The sequence below is a fragment of the Camelus bactrianus genome, chromosome 12, assembly GCF_048773025.1.
Source record: "Camelus bactrianus isolate YW-2024 breed Bactrian camel chromosome 12, ASM4877302v1, whole genome shotgun sequence".
In the NCBI taxonomy this organism is placed as follows: Eukaryota; Metazoa; Chordata; class Mammalia; order Artiodactyla; family Camelidae; genus Camelus; species Camelus bactrianus.
The window spans coordinates 14,052,140-14,077,466 of NC_133550.1; the positions used below are offsets into that span (position 1 = coordinate 14,052,140).

The following is a 25,327-nucleotide window of genomic DNA, read 5'->3' on the forward strand; positions in this document are numbered from 1 at the left end:
GGACCTCTGCATCCCAAGGGTGACTGGGGTCCTGCCTGGCAGTTCAGCATTAGAAAGAAAAAAGAAGTTCCTCTTTTAACCAAAAAATGAAGCAGTTTCCTTTTTTCCTTCCTCTCCTGGGACAAGAAGCCCTGAGTCCCCTCCAGAGTCCAGAGTTGAGGAGAGAGCTACACCACCCCCCAGCTTCTCACTCCCAGAAGGGAGGATGGCCCGGACAGGCTCAACAGGTCTATAAAAAGGATCTGCCCTCTCCAGGCATCAACAGCCGCGGCTGGAGGAAGGAAGGGGAGGGGGACGGGGCGGGGGGGGGGAGGGGGACGGGGCGGGGGGGGGTTGTCGGCCAGGGGCTGGCCCGGTTTCCCCCCTCCCACGGAATTGGGGCCACCCGAAGGGCGGGCGGAGGGCCGGGCTGAGGAAGGAGGGAGTTGCATTCATAAACAAACCCGCCAGGGCCATGAGGTGCCCAGAGGAGCGGGGTGGGGCTTGCCGGCCTCTCGGGCCCAGCAAGGAGCTGGAAGACTGGTGTGGGCCGGGCCGGGGCCTCTCCACCCCCAGTTTCCGGCTATGGGTGGACCATCTGGCTCTCCCCAACCGCAAACCCCTCCTTCCTGCTTTGCCCTCCCTCCCTTGAGCCCCAGAAGCCAGCTGAAGTTCGTAGAGGCCTGACACCTGACTTCTCTCTTCTTCCGGAAGTTTTCACTGTCCCCAGGGCGAGTGGGTGGTTCTTGTTGGGGGGGGAGGCCCTGGAACACCATGTTCAGGCCTTCTTGGGGTGCCCAGGGAGATGTGGAGAGGGTGGGAGCTTCGCAGACTTTTGCCTCCGAGAGCGGTTTTCCCACCGCTGCCCTGACGCTGATGCCCAGCCTAGAGGTAACCTTTACCAGGCCTGCTTCTCTCTGCTCTCCCCTCCCCCACCGCAGCAGATGATCAGAGGTGCCTGGACAGGGGTCCCTGGGCGTCTTCCGGGAAGAACTTACCTTCAGGCAGTCCCAGCCAGACTAGTAACTAATACCTGTAGATAGTATGGTGTCTCTTTCTTACTGATGGGGAAATAAATTTAGAACTTGAGAGGTGTGTCCGACCAAGGTCTCAAGGCAGAGTTAGGTGGGACTCACTGATGCCTGTTCTACTCCAGCATTTCCCAAAGTATGGGGGCATTGAACATTTCCGTAAGCTTTCAATAAAATTTTGGAAAGAAATTGAACTACATATCAAACCTGTCATTTCACAGGTGTTACTGTTAGGATGAAGAAAAAAATATCCCTATACTGCGGAACAAGGAGAACCTGATCATGATAAAAATAAGAAGGTGGAAGTGGAGTGTGAATGACTGAAGTCTGGGGAAATACATGGTACCATCCTGGTTTCACCATCTTACATGTAGCTGTTTGTAAGAAGGATGAGGGAGAATGAGGATTCTTCAGTGAAGGGCTGGTCTAGATGATCCACAAGGTTTCTTCCAGCACTGACATTCTAAAGTTTACGATCAGTCAAGGAGTATTTCCTCACAGACACAGAAAACAAACTTAAGGTAACCGGGGGAAAGGGAGTGGGGAGGGATAAATTGGAAGCTCAGGATTCATAGATAACTACTATACAAAATAAATAAACAATGAGGTCCTACTATATAGCACAGGGAACCATATTCAATACCTTGTAATGGCCTATAATGAAAAAGAACATATATAATATGTATAACTGAATCACTATGCTGTACACCAGAAAATAACACATTGTAAATCGGCTATACTTCAATTAAAAAAAACAAAAAATAAAAGTGATAAAATGGGGAAAAAAAAGTATTTAAGGCAGACCCTGGAAGCCTGAGAACAAGAAAAACTGAGCTAGCAAAGTCAGGAATTTTCTCTGAGCCACACAACCACCAGGCCCACCACCAAAAGACCCAGAGCAAAAAGGAAAGCTTCCTGCTCTCCACAGAGGACAGTGCAGGACAGTAAACAGGGCTTGGAATGGTTAGTCTGCCACCAGTCCTGGGCAATTTTGTCTGGTTAGTCTCATTCCTGCAAGGTGCACACAGCAGGGCTGAAGGGAGGCACTGCTGCGTGTGTAGTATTTCTGTCCCAGGACCCTCTGCTCAATCCTGCCAAAGGACTGAGCCACTCCAAGCTGCCAACCTTAACCTGATGCTTCTCTGAGTGCCCCCTCTCTGACCTCAAACCACTCTGTGCTGCTAAGGCCAGCAGCCACAGAGGCTGGGGTCCCTCAGAGCTCAGATTTCAGGTCAGGTCCAGAGGTGGCTGAATGCCTAGATCCCCTCAGGCTTGGCCTCCTCCAGCAGCTTCAAAGACACTGAACCAGGCCAGTCATGTACATTATGTGGCTCTGATGTAAGGCAGTGTGAAGAACACTAACAAATATTCTTTCCAAGAGTATTGAACCTGAATCTACAGAAGTCTCTAGAGCTAATTTCCAGTTTGCAGAAAATATGGGGACTGGAGGAACAAGGTAAGTGAAAACACAAAGCAAACCCCAAAAGGTAGAGCAGTTTGCAAGGCATCTCACTTTGTTTCTTCAACAAGTCATTGGCACAGAAAAGGAGGAGGAAGAGCTTCTCTTGCTTAAAGAAACTGAAGAAGCAAAACAAGCACATGCAACGTGATCCTATTTTGAACAAAACAAAGGTAAAAAGACATTTTGGAGACAGTTGGGAAAATTTGAATATGGGCTGTGTATTCAATGATATTAAGAAGTGATTGTGAATTTAGGGGGCATGATAATGGATATAACAATATGCTTTTATTAGCAATGCATATTGGAATATTTAAGGGTTCAACTCATAATGTGTGTAAATTATACTAAAATACTTAAAAAAAAACTGACCTAAATAGGGCAAATATTCATAATTGTTAAGTCCAGGTGGTAGTTATATCAGATTCATTTTCTTCTCTATTCTGATTTAAATGATTTTTTATTAATACAAATAGTTTTTTAAAAATTAGATAATTAATTAGATAATAATAATTAAAATTCCTCCTGGCTCCTTTCTTCTTTCACATACCAAGTCTCAGGCTCCTGACCTCCTTTCCTTTCTGCTGGAGTTCACACCTTCTCTCCCCGCTTCCCTTGCCACATCAGCCTGTGGCAGAGTGCCAAAGACGTGCCACCTCTTGCCATACATCTCAAGGTTTGGTGATTGAGAGCAGGGGAGTAGAAGTCTGAGGCTTCTCCTGAGGCCCCTTTTTAGAATCCGTTTCTGGGTGGTGGTAACAGAATTTGAGGGAGACACTCCTCCACACACTGCAGCCACCCAGGTCTGAGCCAGTCAGCATCCACCACACTGTGTGGCAAAGGCAGGGAAGGAAGGGACTTGGGGGAAATAGGAGCAATCCCCCCTGGGGCAGGCTTCTGACCAAGGCTGAGGAGGGAGGCAGTAGGCTGGAAAACTTCCTGCCTCCCAGCTTATGTGATTATTTACCCCCAACCATTCCCTGCTCCCCTGTCCCACCCCAGACCAAAGCCAGTCTCTCTGCTGTGTTGTTTCAGTCAGTACTGAACATGTTCTCTGCGAGACAGGGCACCAGATCCTGGAGAAGATAGGAGGAAATGCATACACAAGCAATCCCTTTTTTTTTTTAATTGAAGTATAATTGCTCAATGGACCCCTTTTTAAAGGACCTTGTGCCCAGTTTTCTCCCCAACAAACTTGTACTCTCTTCAGACCCCTGCCCCCAATCCTCACTCACAGCAGTATTTAGTCGAGTGCCAATGATGATCTTATTCCACAAATATCTTTCAGATTCATCCCTTCCTCTCTCTCCATATCGCTAACCACTATCTTTTAAATTTTTTTAATTGAAGTATAGTTGATGTACAATGTTGTGTTAGTTTCAGGTGTACAGCAAAGTGATTCAGTTATACATATATTATTTCTCAGATTATTTTCCATTATAGGTTATTATAAGATTTTTTTTAACTTTTTTTATTGAAGTATAGTCAGTTTTCAATGTTGTGTCAATTTCTGGTGTACAGCACAGTGCTTCAGTCCTACATGAATATACATACATTCGTTTTCATTTTCTTTTTCACCATAAGCTACTACAAGATATCGAATATAGTTCCCTATGCTATCCAGTAGGTACTTGTTTTTTATCTATTCTGTATATAGTAGTTTTTATCTGCTAATCCCAAACTCCTAATTTGTCCCTCTCCCCACCATCCCCCACCCTGACCACTTTCCCCTTTGGTAACCATAGTTTATTTTCTATGTTTCTGGGTCTATTTCTGGTTTGTAAATAAGTCATTTGTATCTTGTTTTTCTTTTTTTAAGATTCCACTCATAAGCAACATCACACAATATGTGTATTTCTCTGTCTGACCTACCCTACTTAATATGATAATCTATAGGTCATCTATGTTGCTGCAAATGGTGTTATTTCATTCTTCTTTAAGGTTGAGCAACACTCCACTGCATACAACACCACATCTTCTTTGTCCATTCATCCCTAACTACTATCTTAATCAGGCATCCCATCCCCAGCATTGTTTACTTGATGATGTTACTATAGAGAATGGATTTCTTGCCTCTAGGTTGATCCTTTTCAAAATAGACCCCAGGGAGTCTTAGCTCATTGATAAGACAAAGCTCATCATCTGGTACAAATCAAATCAAATCTTCCCAGGCCCTGCCTTTCACCTAGAGAAATAAGCAAAGCTCCAGCCATCCCCAGTTAACTGCTTATGATTCATGAAATAGTCCAAATGGTCTCCTCCAGGACATCCACTGATACACATATAAGTATGTGCCTGAAGTGCCTGTCCCCGGTAGGGGTTCAAGAACTCACTTTTCAAGTCTTAGATCAAGCTTCATCTCTGAACTCCGTTTTAGAATTATCCCTTCTCTCTGTAGGATTGGCCACGCTTCTCCAAATGTGCCACCACTGCAACCTCTGCTGTCTTCCACCTTGCAGCTTTCAACACTTTGTTGCACTTACTTATCTGTACATTTACAAACAGTGGTGGGAACGGGAATCTGGGTCATGGAGCCACAGGTCAAAGTTCACATCCAGGGTTAGAAACTGTAACTTGAGGCAAGTTACCTAACCTCTCTGAGCCTTAGTTGCCTCATCTATAAAATGAGAATATTGTTTCTTACCTGAAGTGTTGCAGAGAAATTAAATGGAAAGGTAGTCAGTCTTTTTTGCTTTTGTTGTGGGGCTTTTAAAAAGTCTGTTTGGTTTTTTTTACTACCCAAGTAACATGAACATCATGTCTTTGTATAAGATTGAAACAGTTTAGTGGGTATGTGCACATTTCACATCATTATCCTACCCCCCTACACACACCATTCTGTCTTCTTCCAGGGTAGGGGACCACCTTGACCAGTTGACAGTGTGATCTGCAGCTTTTCAATCCCTTTTCTATGTATTTACATATATTTATATACATCCAACAGATATTTACTCAACATCTGCTATGTGCTAGATACTGTTCTTGTGTGACAATAAAGACAACAGTGGGGAGGAGAGGGTATAGCTCAGTGGCAGAGTGAATGCTTAATAAGCACAAGATCCTGGGTTCAATCCTCAGTACCTCCATTAAATAAATAAATAAATCTAATTACCCCCCCCACCAAAAAAAAAGACAACAGTGAAAACTCTGCTCTCTATTTTTTATTCTTATTTTTTATTGAAGTGTAGTCAATTTACAATGTTAGTTTCAGGTGTACAGCAAAGCAATTCATATACGTATATATATTTTTTCAGTTTCTTTTCTGTTAAAGCTCATTATAAGAAATTGAATATAGTTCCCTGTGCTATACAGTAGGTCTTTGTTGTTTATCTGTTTTATATATAGTAGTGTGTATCTGTTAATTCCAGACTCCTAATCTATCCCTCCCCTCCCTTCCCCTGCCCTGTAACCACAGTTTATTTTCTATGTCTACTTCTGGTTTGTAAACAAAATTTTTATCTTTTTTTCTTTTTTTAGATTCCACATATAAGTGATGTCATATGATGTTTGCTCTTTTGAGAACTTACTTGCTATATTCACATATATTCTTTGTTGCTGGTATTTTTTGAAGTAGATATTATAATATTCTATAGCTTGCTTTTTTTCTACTTAACAAAATATGCTGAAAATCTTTTCATTAGTTTCATCTGTTCATAATTTTTCAAACTCTCCTGTAGCAAACATCTTTGTATTTATATATTTATGCCCATGTGGGGCATTTAGGAGACGGAAAGCTGTATAGAGCACTGATTCTGGAGACAGGTGTGAATCCAGGTTCTGACACCTACTAGCTATATGACCTTGGGTGAGTCACTTAACCTTCTTTCCTTCCTTCCTTACCTTATCTATAAAATGAGGAAACCAGAGTATTTACTCTAGGGAGGAGGGGATAGCTCAAGGGGTAGAGCACATGTTTAGCATGCATGAGGTCCTGGGTTCAATTTCTAGTACCTCCTCCTCTAAGAAAAAATAAATAGTAAACAAACTTAATCACCTCCCCTACCAAAAACAAGAAAACAAAACAAACAAAAAAGAATATTTACTCCAGGGAATAGTTGAGGTATGGTAGGAATCCCAGGGCACAGAAGTACTGGATTATTGGTATAGATTCTTAGATGGAATTATAGAGTTGAGATTAAAAACATTTAAAATTTTGATACACTGCCAAATTATCTTCCAAAACTATTTATGATTACACTCATACCAATGCTGTGAAAGGCGTAGTTTCCCTGAATTCTCACCAGTTTTGAAAATTGTTGTCAATCTGACAATGCCATTATCGAAATTTTTCTCCTGGTTGAGATTTACAAGGGCAAATGTCTTTTCTGTTATTGTCCATTTGTATTTTGTCCTCTTTAAATTGTCCTTTCATGTCCTTTGTCCACTTTTCTGTTGAATTGTTTGACTTAAGCTCTTTATTGTATTAGATATTAATTCTTTGTTAAAATATGTCAAATTTTTTCTTTTTGTTTGTTTTATTTTTTGAGATAGAAAAAAATCAACTGTAGTGAGGCATAATTTTTACACAGTAAAATGCACCCATTTTCAAGGTACATTTTGATGAGCTTAGATAAACATATACACCAGTGTAACCATCACAACAATCAAGACATAGAACATTACCCTAAAAGTTCCCTATGCTCCATTCCCTCAAACAGTCCATACCAACCCATCCCTCACCTCAGCCCCCAGGCAGCCACTGGCCTGCTTTCTGATTTCTAGATTTGATTCTAGGAAAGAATTAGATTTGTTTTTTTTAGGGTTTTGCAGAAATGGAATCATACAGTATGTACCTTTTGTTTTGCTCTAGCTTCTTCCACACTGTTGGGTATATCAGTAGCTTGTTCCCTGTTATTACTTAGTAGTATTCCATTTATGAAAATACCACAGTTTGTTCATCCCTCTGCCTTTTGATGGACAATTGAGTTGTCTCCAGTATTTTGACTATTGTGAATAAAGCTGCTATGAATCCCTTACAAGTCTCTGTGTGGGATTTTGCGGGGGGAGGGGGGTGTTTTGTTTTGTTTTTTGCTTTTTTGGGGGGAGGGAGTAATTAGGTTTATAGGTTTATTTATTTATAGAGGAAATACTGGGGATTGAACCCAGAATCTCCCGCATGGGCTTTACCAGTTGAGCTATAACCTCCCTCCTCTGTGTGGGTATGTTTTATTTCTCTTGGGTAGAATACCTAGGAGTGGAATGGCTGGGTCTTATGGTAAATGTATGTTTTACTTTATAAGAAATTGCTAAACTGTTTTCTAAAATTGCTATACTATCTTACATTTTAAAATATACATAAATACTACTAACCCTTTTTTAAAAATATTAGAAATATTTTCTCATCAGTTGCCTTTTAACTTTATTGTTATCTCTGCAATAGAACTTACTTTTTGCAGATCAAATCTTTCTTTCTTTCTGTATCTTGGTATCCCCAGCACCTGGACCTGGGCCCTCAGGGTGTTTACTGAATGACCCAAGGACAGTGAGGAATTCCACTGCCATTCCCAGGAGTTTGTAAATAGAATCACATTCCAATCATTTGGCTAACATAAACAAGTCACAACAGATGAATTTAACTACCAGTAAAAGACTCCAAAATATTATCTGCAAGGAAGAGGCCGATGAGATTTTGAAACACTCAAACCCAGTGTGTGCTCCACTATATACCCGAAGAAAGTCTTCTTTAAAAAGCTCATCTGATTGTATTATACTTCCCGGCTTAAACCTTTTCAAGGCTTTCCAGCACCCTTGGGATAAATTCCCCAACCTTAACTTGGCCTGTAAGGCTCTGAGTCATCTGGTCTTCAAGTTTGGCCACGGTTTCCTCCTCCTAGTTCATACATGTTTCATTCTTGCAACATGCCGTGATCATCCCCAACCCATTGTCCTTAATTATGCAGCTCCTTCTGCCTGGAACACCCCTTTCTCCCTCCACCCCCTCCTAACTTCCAATCACCTTTCTGGACCCAGTTTAACTCTTAACTCCTCAGGGAATCCTTCCTTCCCCAATTTCTAAAACAGACGTAGGGTCCATATAACCCTGTAATTACTCATTCAACTTTTGTTTTTCCCCCAAATTATAAGTTCCATGAGAGAAAAGACTGTGCTGTTCTTATTGGCCTCTTTGTCCCCACTGTCTACTGGAGTGCCTGGCTTATAACAGACACTGATAAAGGTTGAATGGATGGATGCATTAAAGTTAAGCCAGGAACAATAGGAATTGTAGGATTCCTTAAGAAGTCTAGATTTTATCTTGGGGGAAAGGGAAGCCATTACAAGGTTTGAAGCAGAAGAGTGAGACATAAAAGGCTCAATCAATCCCACTAGGCTGAGATGAACTGTTCAGAAAATCAGACAATAGAAACTGCACAGTGATAAGGGGCCCCTAATCCAGCCTGGAAACACCTGAACTGAGTAGATCGTGATTCTTAACCTACCTGAGGATCTTTTAAAAAATACCCATATGTGGCCCCACTCCAGTCCGATTAAATCAGTACTTCTGGGATTGATTGAGGCTCAGACATGTATACATTTTTTCAGTCATTATAAAATATTGACTATATTCCCTGTGTGGTACATTACAACCCTGTGACTTTTTATTTTGTAACTGATGGTTTGTACCTCTTAATCCCCTTCACCCACTTCACCCCTCACCCCAGCCCTCTCCCTTCCGGTAACCACTACTTTGTTCTCTGTATCTGAGTCTGTTTCTGTTTTGTTTGTCTTGTTTTTTAGATTCCACATATAAGTGGAAACATACAGTATTTATCTTTCTCTGCATTTATACATTTTTAAAGCTTATAAAGTCATTTCAATATGCAGCCAGAGTTGAAAGCAAAGGCAGAAACAAGGATATTCCAGACAGAGAGCAAAGGCAAAGCAGCTAAGTATTGCTGGACATAAGTTCTAGACACAGGAGAGCCTTGAACTTTATCTTCTAGATTATGAAGAAATTTTGAAGAATTTTAAATAGAGACACGAGAGCCTGGAATACAGAATCTTTTTTTCCCCTAATCTATATGCAAAGTCAACAAGTTAATTATATTCTTGGCTTCGTAGTACATTACTATGAAAATTAATAAACAGAAACCTTATTCAAAATGGAATCAGAAGGCAAGAAAGGGGAGCACTCATACCCTACCCCTTGATGACGTTACTACTTAGCAGAAGGAAGAATTTCTCCTTGCCCTGCAACAGCCCAGCCAATTAGAGACTGTCACAACTCAGCCAGTGAAGAGCTACTACACTTTGAACTCCCAGATTCCTTCAATAGGCTCTTTGTTTGTATCAGCCCCTCTCAACTGCCTCGTCTCCTCTATAAAAGAGGGGTCCTTTCCTTTGTTCTCAGTACTTGCCTATGTTTCAGCAAAGATTGCTTGTCCTGACTTGCAATGCTTTGCTCTTCCAGAAAAAAACCCATTTTGCTGGTAAAATACCTGGCTGTTTTATTGTTTTAGGTTAACACTGTTATCATTTGAGTTCATCCAAGGCACCTCTCTAGTTCATTTCATTTTTTCCCTCTTCATTCCTGAATCCTTCCCCTCCTCCCTATAAGCATCATTCTAGTGTGCTTCATTTGTCCTTGAGTATACATATGCTAGTTTTATGGGTGTGTTTAATTTGCATGTAGAATTTAATTGCATTGTAAGTGTCATTGTTTTATTTTTTTCACTCAACCCTCTTTTTGAGATTTATCTATGTTACTATAGATATATCTAGTTCATCACTTCTGTTGCATAGAATCTTCCTGACACCACAAAGCTTTTAATATCCTCCTACATGTTGTCTTTTGTTCTGTGCAATATTTTCTCATGGTGATAATTCTAAGATAACAATCTGGCCATTTCACTTCCCAGTTCCACATCCGTCAATGACTCCCCATTTCCTTAGGATAAACACAGACTCATTAGGATGACCAAGGCAGTACTCAGGATTTAGGATCTGGCCCCTGTAATTGCTGCTCCTTCCCTCCATCATTAGCTAATTACAGTTTTCCAAAGGTGTCATGCTCATTGATACCACCCTGACTTTGTGCACGCTCTCTTCTCTGCCAGGGCTCCCCTTTTTTTTCCTTCTTGGCTTTGTTGTTACCTTCACATCTTTCAGGACGCAACATAGTACCTCCTCAGAGGAGATGCCTGTCCCATATTCCATCCCCTACATTCCCAGGCAGGGCATCCTCATAATGTTAAATCCTTTCCCCAGTGTGAAGGAGAGAGACTGCTTTCTGCCCTTTTACACTCCCTCAGCCTGCTGAAGAAGCACGAGGAAGCAGATACAGGTACCTGAGAGACCCCAGTTTAGCATCTATTAACTGAGTAACCTTGGGCGAGTCATGTTATGTCTCTAAACTTCCCTATTCTTCATAAGAAGACCTAACAATACTTGCCTGATGGATAAGGCATTTGTAAAGATCAAATGAGTTGCTGCAGGGGAAGTGTCACGATAGCCTGGAAAAAACTATGAATATGATTTTATTAATAGATTGCCATTTTTTTTTTACTTGCTTGTATCTTTTTTTAAAACTGAAATATCATTGATTTACAACGTTGTGTTAGTTTCAGATGTACAGCACAGTGATTCAGTTATACATATATATTCTTTTTTATTATAGGTTATTAGAAACTTTGTACTAGGACCTTGTTGTTTATCTATTTTGTATATAGTAGTTTGTATCTGCTAATCTCAAACTCCTAATTTATCCCTCCCTCCCCGTAAGTTTGTTTTCTATGTCTGTGATTCTATTTCTATTTTGTAAATAAGTAAATAAATTCATTTGTGTCATTTTTTTTTTATAGATTCCACATATAAGTGATATTATGTGATCATTTGTCAAGGTGAGCTTTGCGTTCATTTTAGCTAGACTTGAGTGGTGTGGTGTGAAAACGTAAGGAGTGAGCAGCACGCTCACTGAACTTTCTAGGCAGTCACCCAGACTCAAGTGTTGATTCAGTATCATGAGGGAAGAGGGAGAGCCAGAAGGTGGAAGGTGAGAAGGTCAGGCTAGCCAGGCTTAGAGTAGGAGGTTCGGGGCCTTTTTCTTCCCAATTTCTGTAGGCTTCATGAGAACAAAGATCTGGCTTTTTTTTTTTTTTTTTTTCTTCTTCCATTTATCTTCATTATCCCTTATAACCTTTGAAAGAGGCTCAGAGTAGATACTCACTAAGTGCATGTTGATTCCTGGAGACCTTGCCAGCCTCAAATCTAGGAAGCTAGCCTCTTCTTTGTCCCCATTGCTGGTGAACCAGAGAGTGTGTCCATCCTCCCCACAGTTTTTCTGTCTACTCCTTCCCTACCCACCTCCTCTCTCCTCCCATACACGGGCACCTCTTCTCCCCACTTCCCCTATAAACCTTCCACTAACCCTTCAGGTTTCTACACAGGGGTCATCTTTTCTGGGAAGTCTCCTCAAGACTGAACTGGGTGCTGCCTGCCTAGCGTTTAGCAGTTATAATAACAGCTATAAGGCAGACAGTGAATTTTATTTATTTTATTTATAAAAATGTAGGCAGTTGGGGGAGGGATAAATTAGGAGTTTGGGATTAGCAGATAGAGGCTACTATATATAAAATAGATGGGGGGAGGGTATAGCTCAGTGGTAGAGAGCATGCCTAGCATGCATGAGGTCCTGGGTTCAGTCCCTAGTACCTCAATTAAAAATAAATAAACCTAATTACCTCCCTCCCAAAAAACAAACAAACAAAGTTTTTAGTAAAAAAAATAGATAAACAACAAGGTCCTACTGTGTAGCACAGGGAACTGTATTCAATATCTTATAATAACCTATAATGGAAAAGAACATATGTATATGTATAACTGAATCACTATACTGTACACCAGAAACTAACACTGTAAATCAACTGACTTCAATAAAAAAAAAATTTAGGCAGTTAATTTTTTTTTTTAGGCAGTTAATTTTTATATATCATTTTGGTAGTCTCCTATGCAAGTCATTTACCCCCATTTTACAGACAAGGAGATTGAGGCTCAGAGTTTGCACAACTAGCCAGTGGTGGAGCTTGAATCCACACCTTAGTCTGACTTCCAAGATGGTGACTTTACTACTCAAACTGCCTCCATGTGTGGCTGTGTGGCTGTTCACCAGGCTCACTTCCACTAGATCGCACACTTTGTGTTTAATGCTATTTTGGACACTTCTAGCACATATCTGGCACACAGTAGATGTTCAGGAAATGCCTGTGAAAGGCTAGTAGGAAGGTGGGTCAGGCAGAAAAATAGACTTTTGCTTGATGAATTCTGGCCTAGGAGCCTGGACACTTTGGGACCTTTGACAAGGTTATTGCCTTCTCTGAGTCAAGATTGGGGGAAGGTGCAGAATCAGTACCATAACCTCTGAGGCTTCTTCCCAGCACAGCCGTTGCCTCAACACTGGCAGCTCTGCCACTGTCACCTGCAAAAAGGTGGCAGCCAAGTCTCTGCCCCAAGAACAAGCCCTGGAGAGTAGGTAATAGGTGGAGTTGTTGGGCAGCTCACTCCTGCCACCTGGTGGTACTGAGCAGCCTTGCTCACTCTTCTTTCAGACCCATGGATCTAGGGAGAAAAGTCTGAAAGTCTAGAAGCTATTTATTTGCACACTGCCCTTTCTCCAAAGGTTTTCCATTCTCTGAAACCCCTTTCCCTTCGCAGAAAAAACCTGAGCTGAGCTGGATGGAGTTAAGACCCTTACAGATCCTAAGCTCCGAAAAGATTGTGGTGCACACCTCTAAAGTAAAGGCTTCAAGATAGAAACAATACTAAAGGTAAAATAAGTACAAATAAGGAGGTGACACAAAATTCTGATTTCTCTTACAATGATTACTTTAATGCTTAAAAAAATGAAATAAAAACTTTTCTCAAAATTTCCACTTGTTTTAATGCCTCTGCTTTGCTGCCCTGTGTACTAAGCCCTACTGGGTACTGGGTACCCAGGTAGCATACCATGGATCATGCTTTGAAAAAGAAAATCTTCCTAATTTAAGCCTATGGGCTACTTGAGGGTACGAGTTGTTGTATTTTAAAAATGTTTGTCTTTCTTGGGACCCCACAGTGCCTGGGAGATAACAGGAGATAATAATCAATGTTTGATTTTTTTGGTCTTTACCTGAAATGCAGTCCTGGTTGGCCTGTTGTCAGGACCCTTGGGAGACCATCACTACTTTGTCACAGTCTTGCTGGGTGCCTAATGCCTAGCTGCCTATCTCTCTGCATCTTTAGTTTTACTCTTTGCAAGTCAGAACCCTTTCTCCTCCTGGCTCCAGGAAATCTGATTTCAGTTCCAAGAAAGGAACCCTTGAACTTTAGAGCTTGTAGGGACCAAAATACTAAGAATTCCTACCATTTGTTGAATCTTATTTTTTTTTTCTATTGGGTTTTATTAAGAACAGCCCTTTTGTTAAAAAAAAAAAAAGAATAGCCATTATGAATTTTGTCAAATGTTTTCTTAGCATCTATTAAATTGATAATGTGACTTTTCTTGTTTGACATATTAACATGCTCTTTATTAATGACTTTCATTATTAAAGATCTATTCTAGCATTCCTGAGATAAACCACAAAGGAACCTTAGTGCTCATGGAAGTCACTGGTTCTCAATTAGATGTAGCCAAATTCATTTATTTTCAGATGAGGAAACAGAGGCAATGAGAGGTAAAGTGGGTCAGCTATGCTTTCAAATACGGTCCCTAACTTTTTCATGTTTCTTTTTTCCCTACACAGGTTGTTAAGACCCTGAAAAGTAAGTGCTGAGAGTCCTATGTAGCATTTTCTCTATTTCAATCAAGGAGCCACTCAATGAACCCTACTGACTACTAAAATGATGAGTAGGCTTTTATACTGGAGCTGGAGCAAGGAACTGCAGGCTAAATAGGTAGGTGGAAGATGATAGCTACATCAAATAGAGGACTTCTAGATAATTGAGAGGCAAACCATTAAAAAGTGAAAAAAGATGGCTTTAGGCATCCCCTCCCCAGGTGAGCTTGAGAAAGAGAAGGATATGCCTCTAACTAGGCCACTGGATGAGGAAAGAACACAGTGACTTTGGGCCGGGCTGGTTAGCTTTGGTTCTCCCTCTGATTATCACATTCCCTCATCCCCCCATGGTGACCTGGAATCCTGGATTTTTCTGGAACTTTACAACTTCAAATATTTCCCTTAAACAAGTGAGATGTTCCAGAAAAAGAGCAGACTATGTATCTGCATCCTTTTCCAATGCTTTGTCCCATGTTGTATCCATGCCCAGATCTGTATCCTTCCCAACAAACAACAAAAGTGCAGGATATAAGAATTAGGCCCCTGAACTGGAAAGGTAGTGGGAAGAAGAGGATAAGGCTAAAGAGAGAGCTAAGCCGAATATAACAAAAAAGAAACAGACTCACAGATTTTCTAACAAACTAGTGGTTACCAGTGAGGAGAGGGAAGCTGGTGAGGTGATTAGGAAGTACAAACTGTTATGTATAAAGTAAGCTACAAGGATATATTGTGCAGCACAGGGAATATAGCCAATATTTTATAATAACTATAAATGGAGTATAACCTTTAAAAATTGTGAATCACTATATTGTACACCTGTAACTTACATACTATTGTATATCAACTATACTTTGATAATAAAAAAAAAAAAGGGCTGAGCTGGGGGTGCCATTCCCATACTCTTCTCAATCTGGCTGAGATAGAAGGGGTCGGGGGAGCAGAGGTGAGGGCTGGAGGGTGGGTTGTCACCTATGAGCCACAGGCCCCCAGGCTCCTGGAGGTCACATTCTTGCCCTCTCTTTGTCCCTTAGTTGCCATGACCGAGTCCACTGGACAGCATATGTGTCTTCTGCAGGAATTTGGAAGTAACTAGAAAGTGCTCTAAGGGTAGCACTGAAGGGGAACACTGCGGAGTTCCTCTCTCTCCCGGGTCAGGCCTGAGAACTGTCCAGGAATGGAACACAGGGTGGGGAGGGGGGCTCTCTGGCAGGGCACAGGCAGCCCTAGATGTCTTGGTCTGCCTCCTCACCCTGTTAAGTAAGGCCTGCCTGCTGTCCCACCCTGTATTCTTGGATTCCTAAGGTCTCCTTAGCTGGCAGGGAAGGCCTAGGGCCCAAGGAGACTTTTGAGGGCTAAGGAACTGGGGAGAGAGAGCCTGTGATCATCCATGTGTGTGTTGAATGTACTTATCTGACTTCTATGTATATGTCTCCTTCTAAGACCTGGCCCCTGTGGTTGTCAGTGTCGCCATGAATGCCCATGGGTGTGTGACTGTGGCATGTGGTGTGTGCCTTTGTGTGTCAGGGCAGGGGCTCCCTGTGGTGTGCATGTATGTTGGGAGGGGGTGATGGTGAGATCCTGGCTCCCTCTCCTCCTCCCCCATCCCTGCTCCCATCTGGCCTTGATCAGCCGGTCCCTGGGGAGGGAGCCGCGGTTTCGGATACAGGAAAATGTTCCAGGAAGCGGCCACTGTGCTGGGCCCTGCTCTGGCTCCCCCAGCGGAAATTGTTCCAGGAGGGAGGGGGAGAGTGTTGAGATAGGATTAAGGGAGGAGGGGGTGGCTCTTGGCTCCCCTCTCTATGGATAAAGCAGGATAAATTGATGGGAAGCTCAGGTCAGCCAGGAACCTGGATGCTGCTACCTAGATCATTTAATGCAGGAAAACTGAGAGCCAGCAAAAGAGGGTTCCCTTTCTTATCTGGTTCTTTTTCTAGTGAAGTTTAAGGATTGGGGATCTGGGTGGCCCCTGGGGGGGGGTCCCTTTTCTGGCCCTGCTAGCATATACCCAAGCTGGGGACTGGGACACCTGGGTCTTGTCTAAAAGTGGTGTGGCTTGATTGGGGGGGAGCATAGGATTCAGCCCCCTCTTCTCCCCACAGAGGGGGCTTTGAAGCTGGGATCCAGGACTGGGAGGGCTGCCTAATTGGGATAATGGAGGTTAATGGGGCGCCCGGAGGGGGTGGCCATGCTCCTAGATCAAAGAGGCCAGCTCTTCCCAACCACCACAGCTGGAGGTCACAGCTGGAGGGGGAGGGGCAGGGGCTTCAGGCCAGCCAGCAGGGGGTGCTCTGGCCCCTGAATGCCTGTTCTCTCGAGTCGGACCCCTTCTTCGCTCGGAACTACTTTTGCCTAAAGGGTGCTCGTGGGGAGCGAGGGATGGAGGAATGGAGGAGTCCTGGGATTCAGACTCTTCTCTGTGTGGGTGGACAAGGAAAAGAAAGGGCACGAGAGGCTGGCAGCTTCGGGTCCACGAAATGCTAGCGTCTTTGGGACCTGGGGCTCTGCAGGGTCCAGAGGAGGACGCCAGGGATCCAGATCTGGAGAAAGCCAGGGCTGGGAGGCAGGACTCCTGTCCTCGGTTCAGGCCGTTGAGAAAGGACTGGGCGGGGCAGCTGGGGGCGCTGGCTGGGGCGGAGGGGAAAGGGGCACACAGAGCTCCCCGCCGCCGCCTTCTTCCCCCCTCCCCCCGGTTGGCGCTCTCTCTCGGGCTCTAATCGGCGCGGCGGCCGCAGCGGGCAGAGTCAGCGCCGCCAGTCTCCGGGACGCGACTCCCAGCAATTGTGGTCGGGACCGCAGATATGCAGCTGCCTCCTGCCCGGGCGCCCGGCCCGGCCGGCCCCGCCCGCGCCCCGCCCCCCGGGCCTTGGCTGGCCCGCCCCTCCGCCTCCCAGCCGCGCGCGCACATGTGGGGACACTGAGGCACTGCCGGTAGGCGACGTCCCCGGCCGCCCTGAGCCCAGCCCAGGCTGCGAGAGGCGGCTTGGGAGGTCCTCGGCCTCTCCCCACACCCACAGACCTCACGATCTGTCCGTCTAGGGGCACCCATCCCTGCAACAGCTGGAGCTGGGGCTGAGACCATCAGTCTTGCCTTAGCTTAATGGATCACAGGGCCTCAAACCTCGCCTCGGAGAAAGTTGAGCAGTGCTTGCTTTGGGATCCAGCGGGGGGCGTCCGATTGAGCGTGTGTGGGGAGGAGGTGGTAGTGGTGGTGGCTGAGTCCCAAGGACTCTCATTAACCCTGGCGGTGGAAAAAGGAAGGATGGAGAAAGGTGGCCTATGCAGACTCTGAACTTACAGAGTTCCCTCGTTGGGGTGGGGGTGGGGCAAGTTTAGGTGAAAAAGGGAAAAAGAAATAGTTAAAGAGGGGCTAGGGCAGAGTGTGTTGGGGGTTCTCCTGGGAGGCTGGAGGCCAAGTGGCAGACACAGCATGGCCCTTTACTCCCAGCAGCTGGGGATCAGGGGCCATTCTCAGGACTGAACAGATCCCTCTAACGTGCCTGCATGTCCTGTGTTCAAGTGCCCACACCAACACACTTATCAAGGGAAGTCATCCTTGACCGCTCCCTCTCCCACACTTCCTATATGCCGCCAGTCACTATGTCCTGTCCATACAACCTCCTAAATATCACCTTTCCATTGACTTTTTCTCATTCCCTCTGCTGCTACAGGCCACATCTCACCTCTTGCCTGGACTGCTGCAATAAATTGGTCTTCAATTTTGCCCTCCTCCAAACTCTGACAATACTAATAGGCACCATTTATGGAACAACAACTAAGTGCCAAACCCTGTGGTAAGAGTTCCACATGTATTATTCCTAATCCTTGTAACAACCCTGGGAAGTTGCTGTATTATATTTCCCCATTCTAAAGAAGAAGAATCCAAGGCGTCAAAGGTTAAACACCCTGCCCAATCTTACACCATAGTAAACGGCTGATTTGCCCAGAATGGCCTGGCTCTAATTCCCTATTCCATTATCTTTTATGTAGTCCGGGTCATCTTTTTAAAATACAAATATTCCCATATGTTGCCCTGGGGATCAAGTTCGGATTCCTTGCACAGCTATATCAGACCTCCATCAGCCTCCACTTTCTGTGTTCTCGTCACACTCAACTTTCAGCACCTCAAAATGTCATTAAACCCTCAAGACCTCTGGGCCTTTGGATACAATACCCCACCCCCCAGCCTATAACATTCTTCCTCTCTTCACCTGGCTGACTCTTATTTATCCTTCAGTTTCTTGACCTAGTCATCCCTTCTTCCAGGAAGCCTTCCTTGATTCCCCCAACACTGGCTTAGATTCACTTTGTTGTCTCCAATAACATCCAGTACTTACTCTCTTTATGTTGGTTGCTGGTTTGTGAGGCTAAGGACTGGGTCTGTCTTGTTGGTGGTTGCATGCCTGAGACTAGCCCTGCCTGCGTGGCACAAAGTAGGTGCTTGCTGAGCATTTGTTGAATGAAAGAATGTTCCTTGGGTCCAGTCTACATTTTAAAAAACTGTACTGCCTCGGAAACTCAAAGCCAATCAGAGAAAGCAGGAGGAGTGGGGTGGAGTGTGTCTAAGATTTTGAAGGACCATGCCTTAGGTTGTTCAGTCCCATTGCTAAGGATAGAAAATTTGATCAGGACCCTATCACCCCAAGTTCTCTTTATTTAAAGACAGTAAGTAATATATTTCATGTATCGGATTCCAGGGTATCTTTCTTACAAAGAGGCACTTCCTGGAGATGACCCGAGATGACCAGAGTCAACTCCACACTGACCCTTTTGAAACACCTACCCTGCGCAGGTTCCTTTGTTTCATGATCAGGACTCAGTCTTCCCTTTCTCTCCATTTTCCTCTTTGTCCGCTGCCATCCTGGCTCCTTCCTCCCCCTCCCACAGAACTTCTCCTTCTGATTCTGATCTGCCTCCCCTGGAACTGCTTATATTATCTCAGGGCTCAGATATCAACTATGGAGACTGAAGCTCAGAGCAGAGGGGAGCCAGGGCCAGCACCAGGAGTCCTGCCTTGCAGCCTGGGCACTGGAAGAGGGGATGGGGAGACCCAGCAGAGAGGGCGGGAAGTATGCACAGATGTGTAAATGTGCATATGTGAATGCTGGGGTGGGGAGCTCCTTTTCCAAGCCATGCTCCTTTTCTATGCTGTACAGAGGTTGCTGGCCTCCTAAGAACTTCTTCCCTTCTTCCCTGTGTCCTCAGCTTTGCGCCCCAGAATGGGATTCTCTTCCCCAAGCTCCCTGAGCCTAGGCTCAGAATGTCAAGGCACTGGGCAGTATCCACATCCCAAGGTTATGAGTGGATCTTCCCCTCACCCAAGGAGCAAGTTTCCCTGCATTGCTTTTGGAGGACCCTCTCAGATTAGCCGCTGTCCCTTGGGGTCTCTTGTCTGTATCCCCACCATCTCTATTTCCCTTGATGTCTCTCCCTTTGTCTTTCTGTTTCCCTGTCTCTGGGTGCCTTCTTCTTTTCTGTCCCTTCTGTGTTCTCTGTCACTAGTGACTCCACTGGAGACATGGGTTGGGCCTGGGTGCATGGCGGGGCGGGTAGTGGCCAGACCAGGGGCCCGGGACATGAGCGCAACTTTCCAAGCCTCTCTTCCAGGCCCCTGTGGTTGGGGAGCTCCACAGAGGGAGAGATGAGTCAGCGGGGCCGCAGAGCAGGGGGGGTCTGGGTGGGGGTGGGGATGCCGGGGTTCCCCAGGGCCAGGGAGTTTGCTGGGGCCATCTGGGTCTTTGAACTCTGGATATGGGGAGTAAAGGATCAGCGAGTTAAAGGTAACCTGGAGGTTCCTAGACTAGCAGGAATTGCAGGCAGCAATTATTAGGACCGGCAGTGCCCTCCACATCACCCTGATGCCCAGATTCTGGTAGGAAGAGGAGTTCCTAAATCCCCTCCAGAGGCTCTCAGGGATTTCTAGAGCTGTAAGATTGTGATGATAGACCTATGTGTATGAATGTGAAATTGGCCGTACATATAAATGCGTGTGTTGATGTGAGTCTGTGTGAGTCCCTGGGTAGGGTATTGTAGGTGACTGTCAGTTTATCCACATGTCTGTATGCTGGACTGTGCATTTTTGTGACTGGAGGTTGGATCAGTGTCCTGGTGTAAGTATCATCTGGATAATGTATATACATCAGTGTGTGTCAGTGTGGATGCCTGCAGAACACATATATGTTCGTAATTCAGCCTGTGTTCAAGTGTGTATCTGAAAGTGTGTCACTCATTAGGTACATATTAGAGGACGTGTTGATCTGTATCTCAGGGGCTCTGCTCTCTGTTCACTAGTAGGGTAGCCAAACCCATAACAACAACAAAGGAAGGGTTAGGCGTCCCTTCGGATTGGGGCCCTCAGAGGAAGCCCAGCCCAGGAGGGTGGGCAGAGGGCAGCGGGGTGGAAGGAGGGGGCGTCCCTGAGGAGAAGGGAGGTAGAAGTCTCCCACTGTCCCCAGTGTTCACTTTCTCTCCACCCTCTCTGACCTTTCAAAAAAGAGCTAAAGAGAACTGAGGCGGGTTCCAGATTCAACCCCCTCTAACCTAGAAATCCCACCCTGATTCTTCTAGGAAGGGGAGAGAGGGAAGGGAGCAGTCCCTGTGGTTCAGCCCAGTCCTGGGGTTGAAAGATCAGAAAGGCACTACCCCACCCCTTCCTTCAGGGGCGTCCATCTCTGGAGCTCAGCGTCTGGGTGGCCATGGGCGGAGGCTGAGGGGCCCCCAGGGTGGTGGGGGGTGGTGGATAGAAACCAGATGCCTAGGGGGTTTATACTGGAAGGACCAGAGCCGCAGCCTCTACCCGCCCCTGCCACATGGCGCCTCTGCCTGGGCTGCCCCACCCCCTGGGAGGCTGGGCTGAGGGAGGCCTGCGAGGGTGGAGGCAGGTCCTTGGTCAGGACTCCCAGCTGCTGACCCCAGCCCCTGGGGGCACTGGCAGCGGGGGGTGGTGGTGGTCTGGACCCAGGAATAGCAGGGCCTTAGCTGGGCTGCAGGACTATCTTTAAAAAGGACATGGAAGAAGTCAGAACCCAGGGTCCTGAGGGAAGCAGCTGGGGGCTTCAGGCAGCCCATCTGCCTGGCTGTGACATAGATCCCTGGGAGGGGGCTCTATGTCCAGGGACGATCCTACTGGGGTTGACACATCAGGGGCCCTGGCTCTCATCTTCCTGGGCACCCTGCTCCCCCTGTCCTTCCCTAGCACTCTTGCTCCTGCCCAGGTAGGATTCGGGATCCAGGTCCCTGGAGGAAGAGAAGGCTGACCACCCCTGCCCCCATCTCCTCTCCTCAACCCCACATTTCCTTTCATCCTGCCTCTTTTTCCACTCCCTCGTCAGCTTCTTCCTTTCCTCCCCAATCTAGTTTGAGCCCCAACTCCTCTCCCACCTGCTGTCTCTTCTCTGGAGTCTAGACTTTTCTCCTTTGCCTCAGTTGCCTGCCTGATCTAACTGGCCTCAGGCTTCTCTGCTGGCGGTGCGGTCATTTCTCCAAAGTTCCCCTGTTTCTTCTCAACTTCTGAGTGGGGGTGGGGGTGGTCCAGAAGTCCATCTGGCACCTCAGGATCAGAAGCACCCACCACCAGTGGGGGGACTGCGAGGTCATGGGACACCCCACCACGGGCACTTCCTCTTGGGCAGACGGGTGGGGTGGCCCGTGTAATCATCGGAGACAATTATGCACTATTTATACTCCATCCCCGCCCCCCACCTGCCTGGCCGCTTTAACCCTCTGCCTCCGCTGGCTCTGGCCAGGCCTCCGGCTGTTTTCCCTCTCCTGTCCTCCGAAGCCATTGTCTCCTTACCTTTGTTCCTCTGGACCTGTTTCTTTATCTTTTTTTCTTTCTTTCTCTCTCCCTTTCTTTCTCTCTCCTTTTCTCTCTCCTTTTCTTTCTTTCTTTCTTTTTCTTTCTTTCTTTCTTTCTTTCTTTCTTTCTTTCTTTCTTTCTTTCTTTCTTTCTTTCTTTCCTTTCTTTCTTCCTTCCTTCCTTCCTTCCTTCCTTCCTTCCTTCCTTCCTTCCTTTTCTTTCTTTCTTCCTCTCTTTCTTTCTTTTTTCATTTTTTATTGATTTATAATCATTTTACAATGTTGTGTCAAATTCCAGTGTTCAGCACAATTTTTTAGTCGTACATGGACATATACACACTCATTGTCACATTTTTTTCTCTGTGAGCTACCATAACGTTTTGTGTATATTTCCCTGTGCTATACAGTATAATCTTGTTTATCTATTCTACAATTTTGAAATCCCAGTCTATCCCTTCCCACCCTCCGCCCCCCTGTCTGTCTGTCTTTCTTTCTTTCTTTCTTTCTTTCTTTCTTTCTTTTTATGCGCTCTGTTTTTTTTTAAAGCTGCATACCTGGTCTTCTCTTTCCTCCCTGTTACATCCCATAGCTTCTCCTGATTCTCTTGGATTGTTTCATTTGCACTGTAGGCCTCTCAGTCTTTCTGTGTTTCTTCCTTTGCTTCTTTTCCTTTGTCTGCCAGCCATCCTGGTTCCCTAACCCTCTTGTCAAAAGTTGGGCCCAAAGGGTACCTGGGGGGAAACCAAATCACGGGGCTGGAATCCCGAACTCCCCCGACCCCGGGTCTTATTCTGAACTTTGCTCCTGCCCACTGATGAAACTGCTGTTAACCCTCTCTGGACTTCCAGATGCTCCTGCCCCCTCCCCACCTTTTCCTGGGGGAGCTGGGAGAGCAAAAGGAGACTGGAAGTGGGCACCCAGGAATTAAAAGTTAGGGGACTGGTTGGGGAGTGATGGGAGCGGGGAAGGACAAGGCTCCATTCCTCTGATGGGCAGGGCTGGGAGCGAGGAAAGGGGTGTGTTGGGGAATAACTTGCAAAACAACCCCAGCTGGCTGGGCCCCTCCATGGGGGAGATGCAGGTTCTACCACTTGGCTGCCCAGTCCTCTCTCTCCTGTAAACTTACCTCAAGGCCCAGGTTTCAGTTAATAGACTTTTGGGATTTCCCTCTTACAACTAGTTGACTTTCTTTCTCCTCTTCCCTGATTTCTCTCTCCTCAAAGTTGGGAAGTCCTACCTCAGCTCTAACTTCAATTCTTCCTGCTGCAGAGGGAATGATGCATGGCACTAAGAAAGGGAATCCGGCCCTCCCTCCCAGGAAAGCATGATCACTCATGAGAAGAACTGGCCATCAAAGGATGGAGATTTAATGTGTGGCCAAGAAGGTCCTAGGGGGTGGTAACTGGCAAGGAATGATGGAGGCGAGGGCCTATCTTTTTGGGAGGGTTAATCCAAAGAGGCTAGGCTCAGGCATGGATGAGTTGACCCAATGACCTTCTGCCCCCACCCTCCCTCCTGCCTGCCTTAGATTTTCTCGGAACCAGAAGATCTAGCTTCTGCCCCACAAAGTGAGGTAGGCCTAAGTGTCACTTCCTAGGAGTGAAACTGAGGCATTGGGAGGAAGACTGGGGAGCCCCGAGCCTGTGCCAAGCCTCCCCCACTTCTCCGCCCCTTCCTCCAGGCCTTACTCTGGAACCTGCCTCAGTGACCCTGAAAGGTTGAGCAGCAAAAGCCTCCACCCCAGAGCACACTCCCCTTCCTGGCTTTTACAACACACACCACGCTCCTGACTTAGAGGTGGGTGACTGGGGAAGCAAGCATCTCTGTGGTCAGCTCTGGTGTGTGTGTGGTGTGTGTGCCTCCGGCCATGTCACTGTGTTCATTTGTGTGTGAGTCCATCTCTGTTCATTCATGACAGCGGCTGTGCCCCTGTGGGGAGCACTGTACATGTGTACGTGTGCATGTATCATCCTGTGTTTGTCCATGAGTGTGGATGTCAGTGTGTTCCAGTCTCTCTGTGTGAGTGTCGTCCCCAATCCCCCATCCCCCCCCTGGATCTCTAATTAGTGGTTTGGGGTTTGTTCCTTTTCCCTCCTGTTCCTTCCCTCAGCGGCAGCGGCGGCAGCGGGAGCAGGAGCAGCAGCAGCAGAAGCAGCAGCCGCCGCCGCTGCCCGGCAGCCAGGGAGGGCTCTGGAGTAGGACTATAGGATCAGAGCCTGAGTGGGAACAGGAGTGGAGCTGGCCCAGGAGAGCAGCGGAGCCCTCCCGGGACCCTCAGGCCACCCCTTGCCAGCACTCTCAGTGCCAGACCTCCAGAGAGGAGAGACCCAGGACACCCAGCCCCAGATCCCCCAGGTACAGGACACTGGAAGCTCTGTCTGGGAGGGGTTCCCACAGATGCCTATGGGACTGCTGGGGGCAGGGTGTGGGACACCTGGGCCCACGTGCCCTCAGCCCTTCCCCTCAGCGCCCCCCAGCATGCTCTGCCAACTTGCCCTGTCCCTACCCTCTCCTGCTTCCACCCCATCCCGGGGAGCCCTGTTTCTCCTCTCCCGCCCAGATCCCTTCTTTGGGGAGCTCAGCAAATGGAGCAGGAAATTTGGACCCTCTGCCTCCCTCTCTCGCCCTGCTCATTGGATCCGGAGCCTTCTCCGCTGGGAAAGCTGTAATTAGAGGGTGGATCCCTACAGACAGAGAGCAGCCCCCCCACCCCCCACCCCCCAGTCTCTTCTAACTTTAGATCTCTTCTCTCCCATTCTCCCATTCTCCCTCCCTCTCCCTCTCCCTCTCTCTCCGGCTCAGCTCTCTCCATCTGCCTGGCTCCCTGGGACCCGTTCCCCAGCCTCAGGATGGCGTCCTCCCTGCTTGAGGTAACTGACCCCTCCTTCCCCGAGGACACCAGCCACGATCGGATCTTGATGGTCTGCATCCCTGTCCACCTCCCACCTCCCAACTCACACAGACAGTTGCCGTGGTGCTTGTCACTTCCAGGGGTCAGAGGAGCGAGGAGCAGTGGGTAGGAGAAAGGGGAGGGGAGAGCAGGGCCAGGGGTCAGAGAGCAGTCAGGAGAGGATGAGAGGGGATTAGGTTAGGAGAAGGCGTGGACCCCTAAGGTCAGGCAAGCCCAACAACTCCGAGGAGTGGGAAAAGGATGGAGAAAGGAGGGAGAGGAGGGGGAAGTGAGGAGTGGGAGATGGATAAGCTGGCAGCAGACAGTGGGAGAGAAAGAAAGCCAGAGGGCTGGCTGAGTGGGCACAGAGTAGCACTGAGTCCATGGTCCCTTGGGGGTCCTGGCTCCCAGGACTCTTAGCCTAAGC

General features: G+C 46.6%; 1 protein-coding gene across 6 annotated transcripts in view; it reads left to right on the forward strand.

The window, feature by feature from the left end:
* Positions 1 to 383: 383 nt before the first annotated feature.
* Positions 384 to 25,327, forward strand: part of LOC123619528 (transcription factor Sp7) — a 32,072-nt gene continuing 7,128 nt past the window's right edge. The window contains exons 1-8 of one of the 6 annotated variants that reach the window (XM_074374773.1): positions 480 to 870; positions 1,232 to 1,531; positions 11,268 to 11,306; positions 13,117 to 13,229; positions 14,184 to 14,334; positions 23,692 to 23,807; positions 24,121 to 24,365; positions 24,813 to 24,880. In XM_074374773.1, the coding sequence (XP_074230874.1) occupies positions 24,860 to 24,880 (21 nt within the window). In that variant the 5' untranslated portion in view covers positions 480 to 870; positions 1,232 to 1,531; positions 11,268 to 11,306; ... (3 more) ...; positions 24,121 to 24,365; positions 24,813 to 24,859. Of the gene's footprint in view, positions 871 to 1,231; positions 1,532 to 11,267; positions 11,307 to 13,116; positions 13,230 to 13,300; positions 15,519 to 17,884; positions 18,009 to 23,691; positions 23,808 to 24,120; positions 24,366 to 24,812; positions 24,881 to 25,327 lie in introns of those variants that run through there. The other 5 variants (XM_074374774.1, XM_074374775.1, XR_012510586.1 and 2 more) reach the window with 5 other exon arrangements.